Source organism: Eucalyptus grandis, chromosome 8 (assembly GCF_016545825.1).
Source record: "Eucalyptus grandis isolate ANBG69807.140 chromosome 8, ASM1654582v1, whole genome shotgun sequence".
Classification (NCBI taxonomy): Eukaryota; Viridiplantae; Streptophyta; class Magnoliopsida; order Myrtales; family Myrtaceae; genus Eucalyptus; species Eucalyptus grandis.
Genome location: NC_052619.1, coordinates 64,515,705 through 64,532,051, shown reverse-complemented (window position 1 = coordinate 64,532,051; position 16,347 = coordinate 64,515,705). Strand labels below are relative to the sequence as shown.

General features: G+C 38.7%; 2 protein-coding genes across 2 annotated transcripts; one reads left to right on the top strand and one right to left on the bottom strand.

Annotated features, from left to right (window-relative positions):
• Window positions 1-305: 305 nt before the first annotated feature.
• Window positions 306-5,715, top strand: LOC104414672 (homeobox protein knotted-1-like 1). Its single transcript, XM_010025830.3, has 5 exons — window positions 306-1,087; window positions 1,340-1,453; window positions 1,569-1,719; window positions 3,864-4,117; window positions 5,130-5,715. Exons 1-5 carry the CDS (start codon window positions 824-826, stop codon window positions 5,316-5,318), a joined length of 972 nt encoding a protein of 323 aa, XP_010024132.1. The 5' UTR covers window positions 306-823; the 3' UTR covers window positions 5,319-5,715.
• Window positions 5,716-7,980: 2,265 nt separating this feature from the next.
• Window positions 7,981-9,040, bottom strand: LOC104414670 (nicotianamine synthase). Its single transcript, XM_010025829.3, has one exon. The coding sequence runs from the start codon at window positions 8,885-8,887 to the stop codon at window positions 8,060-8,062; it is 828 nt and encodes a 275-aa protein (XP_010024131.1). The 5' UTR covers window positions 8,888-9,040; the 3' UTR covers window positions 7,981-8,059.
• Window positions 9,041-16,347: the final 7,307 nt, after the last annotated feature.

The following is a 16,347-nucleotide window of genomic DNA, read 5'->3' as shown; positions in this document are numbered from 1 at the left end:
CTTCTGGCAATGTTCTTTGGGACCCACCTCCTGCAGATGTCCCCCAATGGCGTCGTGAAACGTGGGTGTGAAACGTGGGTCGAATGTCACGTCACGTTTCCCCCCTTCGTGTAGAGAGAGACAGGGACAGAGACACGACCTCTACAAACCCGGGCTACGCAAGAAATCCATCTCGCCAGACCACAATGCGTCGAAATCTTTCTTAACTATATAACACTGAGAAAAAATCTAACTGCAACTACACTTACGTATCACTGCGGCAGCGCGTGCAAGACCGTGCGATGTGATAAAGCGCTCTCTCTCTCTCCCTCTCCCTCTCTCCTTCCTAGTCATTGCCTTTCTTTTTCCGGTTTTTCCACTTGTTCTACTCTTCTTGGGAAAGAAAGCTGTGTCTGGTCCTTTTCGAGCACTTGGCTTTCCCCTGGTCTTTATGTTTAACGATTTAAAAAATCAGACCTCCTGCTCCTCCCTCAGGTGTTTCTCGAGCTAAGCTAGAGGGGGTTGTTTGCGATGGCGGCATCCACTACCGTGCCGTCCCTTTCTGCTTTCACACGGGTCATCTGGTTCTTGATCGTTTAGAGCTCCTTCCGGATCATCTTCAGTTTGCAGTCGGCTTTCTTGCCATCTTCGGGAAAAGAACATGCAAATCTGAGCTTTTCGCGTGCTTCGGAACAGGGTTTTTAATGGAACCTTCAGATCCTTCGTATTCCTAGAGAGTTCGCATTTTGGAGAAGTTGAGAGCCTTTAGGGGTGGGCCTGGCCTTTGCCTTTTCAGTTCGAGAACTTGGAACGTTCATGAGTGGGCGGTGAACAGTGAACAAGGATGGAAGAGTTCTACAGGCTTGACACTTTGGTTCAGGGTTCGGATGATATGGTTAGGGTAGAGAGCATCACTGGTGCTGCTAGCACTGCCGATGCCGATGACGATAATGATTTCCAAGGGTCCTTGAACGACTTGGTCCGGTCCGGGTCGGGTAGATTTATGGAATCCGGGGAAGGGTCCGAGATGTCTGATCTGATCAAGACCCAGATTGCCACTCACCCTTTGTATCCTCAACTTGTGTCTGCCTATTTAGAATGCCAAAAGGTACGTACACAAAGCAAACCCTTTTCGCCTTGGTCGATCTTTGATCATGGTGACCATCGCTTGGCCCAGCTTTTGGAATGTTTTCATTTGTCAAAACTTGTGTTTTCGCTGGAATTTAAATACTAATGATCGTGCCTTTGGAACCGGGACGCTTGGTGCTGTAAGCTCACGTTGCAGTTATCATCTGTCAAATCATGTGTCGATTGTGTGATTTGAATTCTTTGCCTTTTCTTCTATTGGGTTTGGTTGCAGGTTGGAGCACCTCCTGAAATAGCCACACTTCTTGAGGAGATTGGCCGAGACCAAAAACGCCGGACTGGTGCTTGCGCCGAATTTGGAGCTGATCCGGAACTTGACGAGTTCATGGTATTTTTGCCCAAAATTAAGAATTTTTTCTCACTAGATGGACCGCGAATTGTTACCCCTTTTGCCCACCGACTAAGGTGAGACAATCTTAATGGGTGTTTTCTTAATGTTGAAGGAATCCTACTGTAAGGTCCTTAACACATACAAGGAGGAGTTGTCCAAGCCCTTTGATGAGGCCACTATCTTCTTGAGCAACATCGAGTCACAACTTAGCAACCTCTGTATAGATGCATCAACAGCTTTTCGTTCAGGGCATTGCATCTCAGGTAATGTCCATTTTTTCCCCTCTTTTTGGGGTGTGGTGCTTTTATTCAGAGATCTTTTATCTGCACTTAAAAACTGGGTGCTGTCTGCTGCTTTGATGGGTCATGTTGGTTCTGTGCATGAAATGACATGTATGGTGTGTAAAGAGCCTTGTAATTGGGTGCAATCTTTATCCGTGCTTGGTGTTTTGAGAAATTAACATTTTTTCTTTCCCTCGGATAAGTCAACAGATGCATTCGAAACCCTTATTATATAATTGGCGTTACCATTATTTTTTTCAAATTATATGGATTTTCTTTTGGCCCCACCCTTGTTACACGTGTCATTTTGCAACTGAATATTTTAGCCAGACTTAGTAGGTGTAGTAGTTTACCATGTAAAAATTCTTGCTAATTTTTAATCCAGAGTCGATAGGTATTCTAACTTGAAACTGGATGTTCCTTGTATTGATTTCTGTGCGAAGATAACACTCGAATAAGTTGGTTATGCATTCTGTCTTTTCAAACGCCCAAGTTCTTCACTCATCCTTCAACTTCACAGATCACTGGAAATGACAGAAGGTGAATTGGACTACTCTTTTAAAGTGCTGCGGCTTCAAATAAAATGTTTTTCAAGCACGTACTTTTACAGTTAAGCATACAAAGACTTGATAGGTAATAGAGCGCAATGGTGCGAAGGTATTCATTTAGCTGACCCAAGGCTTAGTTGATGTGGTATACTTTGACCGACGAACAGTTGAGTTTCGGCTATTAAGATTTTCATTGCTGAATCTGCTTTAGTGTTGCAATTAAATCATAAATCTAGCAGTTTCTCCCCCATAGTGTAGTCTTATGGTAATCCAGACATTCCGTTTGTGGATAAATTGCCTGCCTTGTCTCAATCTTCAGTGTTAATTTAAATAAAGATGCAAGTACTTCTATGGTTGGGAGGGGCTCCCATTTATTGAAGAACTCGTCAGATTAGTCAACTTTGTGCATAACTTAATGCATGAGTGTTAGTAGGTGGAGCATAATGGACTTCGAGAAGGACAGCTATTAAGGACGAAAAACCACGGTGTAGAAATGATCACCTGGAGTTGTGTACGGAGATTATATGGTGAAATAGGAGCTAGCCATTAATGGCAGTTAAAGCTAGCAACCGCATTTTGCCAGTGAAAAGCAAGCTGGAATTGGTTTAGGAAGTCTATAAAGGTGGCTTTATGGTGAATTGGAAGCCTGTGCAAAGTCCTAATAGAGATTCCAAGATTTCGCAAGTAATGAGAATTTGTTTAGTGAGAAGTGCACCGACTTTGTGTTAGTGTTGGCCGGTGACACTGTGCACCGGTAGGAGTCATATTTAAATTCGAGGGAGAACATCATCTAGGTTTCTATTTTTAGAAAAAGTGCTCTCAGATTTTAAGGTGATCCTTTCGTTAGGTGATTTGATCTCTTCATTTAACGGTGACAATTTATCTTGTGTCATGAAGTGGACTACTTTGGTGAGGCAAAGTTCAGGTTATGTTATTTGCGATTGGAAGGAGAAAACATCTTTCCAGTTCTTGATGCCTAAGGATAGCTTTTAATAAGAGGAAGTTCATGGTGTGTTAGGTATTTGCAAAGCTAGAGATTAAGGTATTGATGATTGTTTACCAGAAACTTAGGAGTCCCTGGCATGCTAATTTATTGTGAAATGTTTGAAGCTATAATCAATATTACTTGGAAGAAGCACTTGACAACATGTAATTGTAGTTTTCAGGAAAAAAAAAGGCCGCCTATAAATGAACGCAAGGATGCTCTTTAAAAGCTTAGGATTTGAATGTGTTAAAATAAACTGTTGATGCAGTTTAGATACTGTTTGTGCTATGAGATAAAAAAGTTAGTCACTTTTTTCCACATTCGGATAAAAATAAAATTATTCAAGTGCGGTTCTTCTTTCGTCGAGCTTCCTTTGGACAGATGATCCTGGCTCTATTTGTTGTCATTTCACATTACCATATGTTTGGCTAAAGCATTCCATCCCTCTAGAGACACGACACAATGTTGGTAAATGATGGGATGCCATCCCTCTAGGAATGTGTCGGTTGATTGCATATATAAGTCAAACCTATTATACTTAATATGCCATTGATAAAATAGACTCGACACATTGCATTTTCAACCTGTTTCAGATGAAGTGGGTGGGAGTTCAGAAGAGGAGCTCAGCTGCGGGGAAGTGGAAGCTCCAGAAGGTCAAGAATATTTGTTCGGAATGCCTCCTTGCGACAAAAACCTGAAGGAGGTTCTCCTGCGCAAGTACAGCGGCTATCTCAGCAGTTTGAGGAAGGAGTTCTTGAAGAAGAGGAAAAACGGGAAGTTACCAAAGGATGCGAGGATGACACTGCTCAACTGGTGGAACTCCCACTATCGATGGCCTTATCCAACAGTAAGAATATCTGTTTTTAGTGTCCTAATTGCAAGAGAAGCTAAGGGTGTGCATGATAACCATCTTGTTTCTCTATTTCTCTATTTTTCTGTTTCCCGAACAGGTTTGGAACGGAAATCTGTTTGATAATGCAATTTTATTTTTCTATTTCTAGAATGGATTTCTATTCCAAAAATATATTTGAAATAGAAATTAGAAGTTAAAATTTTTAGTGTTTCTATTTTTGGAACAAAAGTGAAATGAAAACTCTTCTCATCGTTTACTTTTGTCATTGCCTGTCGCTGACAGACACCTACTGCCACTGCCGGTTGCCCACCACTCTCCACCTGCCGGCTGCCTCCCACCACCACTTGGGAGGGAGAAGTTTTTGTTGTTATCAAACAAATTTCTATTCTAGGAACAGAAATTTTGTCATGCTATCAAATGCGTATTTTTGCTTAGAAACTTGTTCGGAGAATAGAAGTTGAAAAGTCCATTTCTAGCTAGAAATTGATTTCTAGAATAGAATGGTAATCATTTGCTTCCTAATTAATGCTAGCTAGTTTTGGCGTGAATTGCAAGGAAATATGTATGGCGTCTGATTTTTGATGGTTGGTTTTTGTACTGATGTAGACTCAGATTTTGTTTGTCTAAAATTGAAAGTTGATGTTTTCAGTCTGACCATTAAATAATCTATGTTGTGTTTCTGTTTCCTAAATTTTTTACAGTAGTCTAGTCTTAGCCTCAAGTTTATTTTGGCATTAAAATAACTGAATCTCCTTTGCTTGAAATGCTGGCAATTTGCGTGCAGGAGGAAAAAGTTTTGTTCAAACTATGCACAATTTTCTGACCCAAAAAAAAAAAAAAAAAAAAAACTATGCACAGTTTTTCCTGCCACACTGCATGTGATATTCTATATTTTCTAAACTTTTGAAGACTATCATGGTTTGAGGTTGATCTTCAGAAAAAGCTAGTGCATACAAGTTCTTTTTTTCCTTTAAGTGCGATGTGGCTAATGAGTGATGTATTGCAGGAAGAGGAAAAATTGAAACTATCTGAAGTCACTGGGCTAGACCAAAAGCAAATTAACAATTGGTTTATAAACCAGAGGAAGCGGCATTGGAAGCCATCTGAAGACATGAGATTCGCCTTGATGGAGGGTGTCAACAGTGGTATTGGAGTGCCTACGTATTTCGACACTGGGGGTGGAGGTCAAGAATGATGTTTATAATTGATCGACAGATTCTGGATTGGGTCCATGTTATGTTCTTCCTCTCAATGCCACTCATTCTTTGCCTGTGTAAGTCGTTTCTTCATGTATATCTCTTCCACTGTGTGACTCCTTATAGTTAAAACTGTCTGCATATTTTAGCTCTGGTGTTCAAGTTCCAAGCAAAAATATTGAGGCAGTATCTGTTTATCTCAGTAGAAGGAATAGATGAGGCATGAAAATAGTTCTCTCTATTGTCTTTAAACACGAATTTATTGTGCTTTTTCTTAAGAAGACAACTCTCCTGGCTTGTTGTATTAGATCAAGTCGATTAGCAGCTTAGAGAACAATGAGATCGACACTAACAAGGACATCCTGAGTTGCTGTCCTGCGATTGATTTCGTTTACATATTGTTATGCTGTCTAATGGACGAGTCTATCCAATAGTTCTGGTTGTCATCTGTTGGTGGACGTTATTCTTGTGCTGTGGCTGGATCCCAAAGGTTGGATCTGTCTGTGATCCCGACTGGATCTTGTATCGCCGTTCTTGACTCTTACCCGTTGTTGGATTGCAGCTGTGTTGGCACAGTAGTTGACTTGTGACTCAGCCGGTTCATATTGTCCTTGAGGGCATTTTTGGGAAAGAGGATGAATCTGGATAGAAATAAGGATTAATGGGAAATCCCAAAAAAATTTAAATCTTTTAATTTGGCCAATTGAATTTTAAACATATTCATGATTTTTCCAATTTAAATCCATTTAGCCAATTTTAATTGAAAATTATTGACGTAGTTGTCAGCCGTCGGCTAGTCGGGACAGCGGGCGTATTCTTAGTAATATTTTAATATTTTTACAGTTTAAAATTTCTTCTTTCTTTTCTTTTCCTTTTTTTTCCTTTCTCTTTTTTTTTTTTTTTCCTTTTCCTCTTCCCCTAGTCGATTGCCAGGCTTCGACAAAGCTCACCCCTACCGGCCCATGCCGATTCGGACAAGGTTGTTGATGTTGGACTCTTTGGTGAAGGTTCGCCACTCGGACGACTCATCAATGGGGTGGGTTGCAAGGACGAGGCCGCATTCGAAGGAGATGGTGTCAACTTGGCTAGCCAACCTCTCCATGTCTGGGTAAGGTTGGCCTCGTTAGGTGCAGTGATGATCGTATCGATCATCATTGATGTGTAGCAATTGGCTAGAGGAGAAAGAAGGGAGGAAAAATGAAAAAGAACAAAAATATTTTTCTTGGTTAGGAGAGGAGGCTCAACCTCACTAGTGCAAGGGCGAGCCTTGCCTAACCAACCCCGCCATATCTCGGCGATGTCATCATCACGATGTCTAGCGAGAAAGAAGCGGAAAAAAAAATGAAAGAAAAAAAAAAGAAAATAAATAAATTTGAAAAATATTAAAATATTATTAAAAATTATTCACATTAGTGCTGGTTATACTATGTGACATAGTTAGCATTTATATTAGTGATTTCTAGTCAAAATTGGTTAGACGAATTTGATTGATAAAATGTAAAAAGATTTAAAACTCAATTATCAAAATTGAATGTGTGATTGAATTAGCAAAAGTGTAATAGATTGAGGAATTTTATGGACAATTTTCTCATCAATTTTGTATATTCTAATGTGAGTTCTAGAAAAGTTAATTTGAGAAAATGATCTACGCGTCTCCCAATGTTTGTTCTATTAGTCTATGAATCTAGGTCAATAAACACTTCGTGTACCGAATTCCACATGTTATCTAGGTCAAGGGTAACGATTTTTTAAACCTAATATACTGAATTCATTACCACCAAAACGCATACCCTAAAATATATCATACTCAGAAATGGGCTTTGTGTTTTTTCTTGCATTGCACTGAAGAACGTCATGCGGTCCAACAAAATATGGACCTGATAACCCACGAAATCACAGTCTCAAGAGCGAAGAACAACACTATGACATGTTCTCAGCTTCAGAAATGTAACCATTTGGTTCATCCATAGAAACACCATATACTTTGTTCACAAAATTAAGAAGTTTCCATGCTAATATTTCATCCCTTCTTGCAAAAGTTGACCTACGCAATGTGAGAAAAAGAAGTGACTCTCGTAGAGACTTCAATTGCATAATGATATCGCTATCTTCATAGACAAGCGAGATCCTCATCTAGATTTGATCGAGCTAAAACAAGGTGCCTGATGCCATTTAATTGAGTTGCGCATGGAAATCGTAATCCATGATCATATCATGATGCTAGAATGGAAAAAAGTAAGACCTGCCTGAACATTCACCGAGGACTTGAATAAGCTAGGGAAAGGGTTTCACAGAGAGAAGTTACTGAGCGATGCTCTTCTCCATGGCCAAATTCCTTAATCATATGCAGGGTTGTTAGGTCAAAAGGCATTTCTTAAGGGCCCTTCTATCCCCAGGAAATATTTCCTGGAGTGCCACCTCTAAAACAGGAGCGAAATTCATTTCCAGATTGCAGATGGAGTCAAAACAGAGTTGCTGATGCTCATAACAAAAAAGTCGGTGACAAAGAGTGGAAGTGCCATAAATTCAAAACCAGAACACCACTTCGTCATACATGCATAGTGATGCATGATAATTACAACGTAATAGCATATCATGAAGAAAGATTAAAAGTCAACTTGTCTCTGAAGAATTAGGGTAGGGGGATGGATGGATGGGATTCCTCAAATTTTGCTCCTCTCAGTGGTCGGTTCCAATGACTCTTCGTGCGACTTGTGCAGGCATGTGTCGTGATTTATGATCAACACTTGCGCGCTACAATAACTGAATTGATAACCTCATCCTTGGGGTGAAACACCGAAAGAACCTCGAACCCTCCAAGATCACTTTGAACATCCACCACCGGATACAGAAAAACCCTAGCGCCATGCGCGCTCCTCACCATCAAAATAGCCCCACTTTTCATGTACCTCCCCAAGTGCTCGATCGCCCTGGCCTTCTCCTCCTTGTCCATGCCCACAAGCGCGGCGAGAAATACGACATCGTACTCCTTCAACTCTTCAGTGACTTTGAGAACATCGCAAGTGTGGAACAACACCCTCTTGGACAAATCCGGGTCGGACGAGATCAACCGAGCCGCTTTGGAATTAGCCAAGGGGTCCATGTCGTAGTTGTGGAACGAGGTGGTTGTCAAGTGATTCAAGGCCAGGACTATCGAGGAGAGAGGGAGGGGGCCAGAACCCACGAAGGCAACCTTGTTGGGGACATGAGTACAGTGTTGGGTCAAGAGGGTGAACTCGAGTTGGGCCAATTTGAGATAATTCCCATAGTAAGGGAAGATCTCAAGTTTCTCAATTGGGCGATCGAAAGACCCCAGGATCGTCGCGAAATGACTCTCCAAGAGGCCCTCTGCTTCGCCACCCAGCCTTATGAGGTCTGACCTCATTTGTTGAGCCTTCTTGCATAACGTGGTGACATCGATGTGGTTGTGGGTGGGGGGCATGCACGTGAGGACGAGCTGCGTGAAGAGGGTGTCGACATCTTTGCATGGGTTGAGGCTGTCGAGGCTGCAGATCTTCTCGTGCAGCTCGTAGAGTCTTCCGATCAACGGGTATCCGTGGCAAACCATGTCGACACAATCAACCTACTTGGAGACAAAAAACACGACTGCCCCGAGAAGCAACCTACGAATCAGGAGGAGCAGGTTTCGCTTGAAATGGAATTGAAAACGAAGGATTTCAGAGCTCGATGGGAACACTTTGCGGCTCATCCAATGAGGGGGCATTATTTATGGGCGTCTCCGGGGTCCAATTGCTGCGGAGGGTCGGCACTATTTTCGCGTATTTTAGTGATGAAGATGCATTCATATTGTATTTTTTTTATAGGTTATAAACAATTCCGGAGAAGTTGAAGAAGCCAATTTCTAATTTCTTGATCTGACCATTCCGGATACGTTTCTTCAAGTTCCGGAACCCTATATTGTTGTGTACTCAGATTGAGAGATCAATCCACCTTGGCCGGTGTAGCTGACGGGCGTTGTACTTTCCTCTCCTGAAGGCTTCAAATACAATCCCTATTCGATTTAGTGATGGTGTTGTAATTATGGTGGATTAAGTGGATTAAATGGATGAGTGAAAGTGAACAAAATGAGATATGTCTTTTCAATCCATGTATATCTTGATTCATGTATCTTTTTAGTTCATGTATTTCTTGAATTCATGTTTAAATTTTAGTTCATGTATCTTTTCAGCACACGACTTCTCAAAACTCTATATATTGATTTGAACTCTTCTTCGTTCCAAAAAAAAAAAAAACAAGAAGGATAAAACAAAATGTCTCATCTCTTTACTTCAATTTTCTCTAAGTATGCCAGTTTCGTGAGATGTGACAGACCCTGTTTGCATAGTGTTAATTCAAATAAGTTTATGGTGTTGTATCTGGGGATGCTTAATTCGTAAAGTTGCTTAGCATCATTAGCAGTAATTAATTGCCATCCTCCTATTTAATTCCTTTATGAATTTACAGCATCTTACAAGCTTATATTTGGTTTGTAATCTGTCATGTTTGCTCGTAAATATTATATCTACATTGGCTTGGACTTTTTTAATTAATTGTTACTGCTTTCTTAGCATAATTATCTCTGTTTATGTTTTTCTGTTTACAACAAAAAGTATTACGTAGTTTTCCTTTAACACGTGCTTTTCCAATATTAGGAACCTTAGCCCTTCGTCACCTTTTTATTAAAAAGATTACAGGCGAAGCCCTGGTGGCGCCCATCGCCCGGGATGCTAGGGACTATCGCCATCCCGTCTATGGCAATGTACCCTGATGGGAATTTGGAAATGTTTTATCAGTTCACGCTGCTCTTTAAAGTTGATCTACTTGATATAATTCAGACATGAACTCATGGCAAGCACGCTCCCGAACTCAGAAAAGATTAGTATCGAACATTTCCATTAGTGACAAGTGCTTAACAGCCGTAATTGACATATATTGTGACAAACTCTTGTGGTTAGAAATAACCCTAAAACACTCACTATCTATTTAAAAAAAGCTACCCGCCACTTTTACATTCCACCTCACTGCGCTTTTATCATGAGACCTTATCATTCTATATGGAATTTCGTCAATAATAAGGCTACATACATTTTGATTCTAGATAGTCGATATTTGGTATTCCAAATAATGTCTCGGACCACAAGTGGGTATCGAGAAAGCAGGTAACACTCTCTGAGAGCCCATCACATTATTTACTTAATAAATTTTTTCTTTTAGAAATAGAACTTCAGCAATTTAATCTTTTTCCACTCAACCTCCAACTACTTCGAGGAAATTATCAAAAAAATCTTGAATTTATTGTACGTCGGCTAATTTATTCCTAAATCTTTCAATTACGTCAATTTAATCCTAAACATATTATGATTTGTCAACTTGGTCTTAAATCTTTTAACTAATTACCAATTTAGTCATTTCAACAAATTTTGACCAAAAAGCTACAATAGTACTTGGGCTACTATAATGAGCCACGGATTCTTCAAAAGTGGATTCCTTAACAATTTATAATTATTTGTGATTCAAAATTGACTGTTATTCTTACAGCTTATTAAAGACTATCACATAATCATTTTTTAAAAACTAACGTGGATAATTTTTACAATTTTAATAATGTCTTTGCCTTTTTGTTTTCCCTTTACCTTTTTGCCATGTGGCCAACCACATGTGAGGGTACTCATTGGTGACGAGCCTAGGTGAAGGGTGGTTGGCAAGGGCGTGGCCCTCACCTAGATCTTGCAAGGGCGACGGTCGCTTAGGCAAAGGCAACCATTGCCTATGGTCAGCCACCGCGGCCCATATGGATTTTTTTAAAAAGGAAAAAGAGAAAAAATAATAAGTAATAAAAAACTAAAAAACTAAAAATATTATAAAAATTATCTATATCAGCGATTTTCAATCAAAATTTTCTAGGATTATTACATTAGCAAATCATTAAAATATTTATAACTAAATTAGCAAATCTTTAAAAAGTTTAGAACTAAATTAATATAATTTAATTGTTTAAGATAGAATTGTTCATCCTACAGTAAGTCTTGAGACTTTCAAAGACAATTATCCCAACTATTTCACACACTTCCATGTTATCCACAACTCCCTACTTAAAAGTTCACTTTCCACTTTCCATTGCAGTATTAAGAAGTCGTGATTTTAAAAAATGTAATTCTGCAAAAGATAAAAATAGAAAACTTTGCTTCTTGTCCTTGTTCTTCTTTTTCTCTACCACGATCAATTTCTCTGCCGCGTCAAGATTGACTTTTTTTTTTTGTTTTGTTTTTTTTTTTTTTTTTTTGGGGGGGGGGAGACGCAATCTCGATTGACTTTGATCGGTCAATTATTGATTATGTTATTGTCATTGGGTGGATTTCGGGGCAAGTTCTCCTCGTGACATAGAAACTAAAACCGTCCTCAGTTTGTTTTGTTGGAAAATATATAAAGAAAAGAAGAAGAAGAAGAAAGATATTAGGGCATGAATACGTAAGACTGTTTTTTTTTTTTTTTTTTTTTTTTTTGGGTGCTGGTGAAACCGGCTTGCAGCCGACAGCTACGCCATGAATACATAAGACTGTTTGTTCTAATAAAAAAATAATAAATTCAAACAAGTGATAACAATAAGAAATAGTAATTAGAGATGAGGTGCGATTAGCCGAATCTCTTTAAGAATTTCCTTAAGAAGATTAGTTCCTGCTAATGGTGCTAAGTAGTTTGACAAACTTTGCCTTCCAAGATACAACAATTCGAACTTGTTGGTATCAACACTATACGAACATGACTCTGTCAAATACTTTTTGAAACCGACATACTTAGAGAAAACTTGAAGATGGGAGATATGAGTGTTTCACTTCTTCTTGGAATGAATATTTTGAGCTCTATTTATAGAGTTTTATAATTCATGTATAGAAGCAGTACATAAACCATGAATTGAATAGATATAAAAATCTAGAAGATACATGAATTAAATGAACACAAGAATTCATGAGATACATGAATTATAAATTAGATAGATACATGAATTCAAAAGATACATGAACTCGAATTAATGAGATACATGCATTAACACACATAAATACAACGCGTTTGTCAAAATTGCCAAGAGAATGAACAACCTCAAAAATTCTGGCAAGGACGTTAATTGCCCTTTCGACATCGATTTCCAACTAATAAGATACGTGGTTCGATTATTGGCGTTGGTTCGCATAGGTCAAATTAGGAGCACACGAGGTTGAAGAAAACCCTCCAAACTCTAGCCCTCTCATACTTCCAAAATCTCACTCCAAGAATTCAAGTTCCAACAAATTTTGGGGAGATCCTCCGCCTCCTACTTTTCACACTCCTTTCTTTGGTCTCGTTTCTTGTCACTAAGCAACAGACGATTAAGCTTGTCGTAAGAGCTAGCAAGAAAGCTAGTCATTCTTTAATTATTTAATGATAAACAGAATCCCTCGGTTCACACCGACTGCCTATTTAAAACTACCCCTTTTGTCCTATCCAGTTATTTCCACGGTAATTGATTGTCCAAATGATTTTGCGTGCGAGAAGACTAATTTAGTACCACCCAATGATTTTGCATAATAATGACAAGAATGGCAATCTGTTATTGCTAGTCCAACTTCTTTTACCGAAAGGGCATTGCTGAAAATATGTTGCTTCTAAGCATCATGTGTGAAGATAGTTTGCCGTACATGATAGCATTCAGAGGTTCTCATGTACCTAAGATATTCTCGATGGAGAGAAAAGGGAAGACTTTACACCCGTTGGATCATCGTAGTACTATGTGCAAACAATTTAATGCTTGGGTTGTCTTATCAATCCTTGCTTTTGCTGGCACATTTCTCGATCCATGGAATTGGTAAGGCACCTTGTAATTCCATGTTTCACCATCTAATCACCTATGGTGAGCTCTCTCTTTAATGAAGAAAGGAGAAGAAAATAAAACCGATTAACCCATAAAATCTTGATATTACAATCAAGCCTTATCTCATGAGTTGTTTTATTCATTCTTTTGATTATTTTATTCACTCTTTCGATTATACTTACTATAATTGCAGGAGTAGATTTAGGAAATATAGTTCTGAATACTATATAAATATGTATATTTAGAATACAAGAAAATTGATTCACATTGGGATCTTCCATTTTATGTCATTTCTCATGATATCAAAGCAAATATCGATCTAGGTGTCCTTTCTTCTTCATGGCCGATCAAAACGCTTCCACTCTCTCTCTCAAGGTTGACGTAACTTCTCCATATTTTCCTACTTAAGTGACCATTTGAATGCCCCTCTAGTCTCTCCCTTTTAGATGGAGACAATTATCCAACATGGCATCGTGCCATGCTCCGGAATGATCGTAACAAGCACCCCACCAATAATTCTAGCTGCCAACGACGTTCACTCTTAAGAGGTTGAAACAAGATGTGGCAAGGACCCATCAACAAAGCACTGTTTATTTTTTGCCTCAAGGGCCATGAGCATGGAACGATGCCTCATTGGATAATTGTCTCCATTCAAAGGAAGAGAGACAAGAGAGTCATTCGGATGGTCACTTGAGTGAATAAAATATGGAGATGTTATATCGATCTTGGGAGAGACAGAGGAAGTTTCTTGATCGGCCATGAAGAAGAAATTACACTAGGATCAATATTTGCTCTGATACATGAGAAAATGACACAAAACGAAAGATTTCAATGTGAACTGATTCCACACATCTATACACTATCCACAACTATATTTCTTATTTCTTAAATCTACTCCTACAGTTATGGTAAGTACGACTGAAAGATTGAATAAAATAAGTCGTGGGATAAGGACGCCATGATGGCGTATGATTGCACTAAGAAAACCCTTTTATCTCTATTAAATGAAAAGTATAATTTTGTCCACATACATACGAGGAAAACTTGTCTGCCAGAAAAAAACTTACAAAGAATGAAGCAGACGATCGATAAAAAATTTATCTCCCCTCTAACGTAGCGATGGGAAACCTATTTCTCCTGTGGTTGCTCTATTGTCTAGTGGGAACGCTCGAATTCTATTGGGGGCTTCTTTTCTTACTAGAATTGATGAATGAGATCGAAAGCTATTTCGTCCCTAGTCTTGCATCGACATGCATGCTTGCCCTCGTGAAACGTCATTAGCTAGAATCGTTATCCTTAATGGCGACGCCTTGCTGCATCGATGAGCACGCTTGGGCATCTGGTCTCTGCTTGCTCGATGAGAACGGCGACTTCTCGTGCAGTGCAGCGTCACCAAATGAAGGACTAATCGCGTTGACATTTTTTTTTTTTTTTTTGGTAAGGAATCGCGTTGACATTTGCATGCCTTCTAAAGCTCATTTTCCCTTTATGGAAAGATATAATCAATGATATTTCATGTGGATGGCGCTCCTATTGCCTCTTCAATCGTCATTTTCCATGCCTTCCTCATATGATTTCCAATCCACTTTTTTTAAGTTAGGTGATTGTGATTGCGACTGAGATGAGTTATGTGAATTGGGAATCTCTTGGGTAAGCTAGCGAATCGTCTCCATTTAATTGAGTGCGACGACCATGGATCTTTGGCTTGCTCTTTCAACTGAAAAGGAAATGTAACCACCATTCATTCACCAATGCGTTCGCATGCCTTGTGATCTATGACAAAAAAATATGGTTAAATTATCGCGCATGCCAATATAATCACCTCATCGGTTTCAAAGAAATTGAAGTCTCGAAAAAGAGTTTCAAATCTCCAATGCCATACTTGATTCTAACCCAGAGTTGGTGTAGGCACAAATCATAGATTAACAATCCTAATCTTCCCAGACGGCGCTCCAATCCTAATGGATTTGAATCCTCAATGGATATGGGGAGATGTAGTAAGGAGACCTAAGGGCGAATTTTCCTTAACATAAGCGACTTGTCTTCCCAACATCATCCTATACATACTGAGTAACAACGATACTGATACGCGACACATGATGCAATACAACATGGCGACACATCATTTATCAGAAAATAGAGAATTCTGACATGTTGAAATATGTTATATATTAAATGTACATTTTTATATATAATCAAATTAATTTGATTCAAATTCCCAAATAAATAAGTAATAAAAAAGAGTCTAGAATAAATTTACACTAAAAATATTAATCCACAATATGTTAATATCATTTATTGTTTCAATTTGAAAAATTTAAATCTATTATAATAATCCATAAAACTTAGAGGAAAAAAACAAGTTATCTACATTTTGGGCTTGCGTGTTAGAGCGCGTGAGAAGAGAAGAGAAAAGAAAAAAACAAACTTGCAGGGGTGAATTGTATATCACGGAAAGTGAGACTCAGAAAAGAAAAGAAGATTATGCTATTCTTCTTTCCTCATTTATTATTATTATTATTATTTATTATTATTATTTACATATTTAATTTTGACTCCAATTTTTAAAATTAACCCGTGTATGTCGAATTCTAAACTTGTGTATCGGAGAGCGTGAAGAGAGTTTTTGATACATGTTAACTAAGTGTCATTGGAATGTTCAACACAACAAAGAAGGCTTTTAGAGAGTGTTAATGCCTTTTAGTATACATATAATTTGACATTATAATGCTTTGTCTTGAATTGGTAGAGTGCAGTTGCTTTATGTGTGATTGTACATTGAAATATGCTCATGAACTCAAAATGAATAGTCTATTAAATTTTTCATGAATAATCATTCTAATAGTCGAACCAACTCCATGTTACCGAAAAAAAAAAAAAAAAAACAAAAACAAAAACAAAAAATCGTTCAAATAGTAAGAGCCTTTTCTTTTATGAGAAAATATTGGGTGCAACTTTGATACCAACTCACTTTTCCAATAGTCTATTGACTGAGCGACACATGTCCTTGTTGGGCCCACCTATTCCCTCTCTCTTCACGGTCTCTCTCTCTGCCCCTCCCTGCTGGCTTCCGTCGTCTTGTTTTAGGCTGATTTCTGTCTTAAATTTTGCAGAGGGGACACGCCATTTTGCAGTGAAGAGCGCAAGCAAGAGCGCATAGAGACGGACGGGGCCAAGGAGAA

Bases quoted from the DNA above. Each gene is read 5' to 3' on its own strand.
- LOC104414670 (XM_010025829.3), bottom strand. From the start codon at position 8,887: ATGGTTTGCCACGGATACCCGTTGATCGGAAGACTCTACGAGCTGCAC.
- LOC104414672 (XM_010025830.3), top strand. From the start codon at position 824: ATGGAAGAGTTCTACAGGCTTGACACTTTGGTTCAGGGTTCGGATGAT. The intron at 1,088-1,339 runs GTACGTACACAA...GTTTGGTTGCAG, and splicing joins CCTATTTAGAATGCCAAAAG to GTTGGAGCACCTCCTGAAAT. The intron at 4,118-5,129 runs GTAAGAATATCT...GATGTATTGCAG, and splicing joins ATCGATGGCCTTATCCAACA to GAAGAGGAAAAATTGAAACT.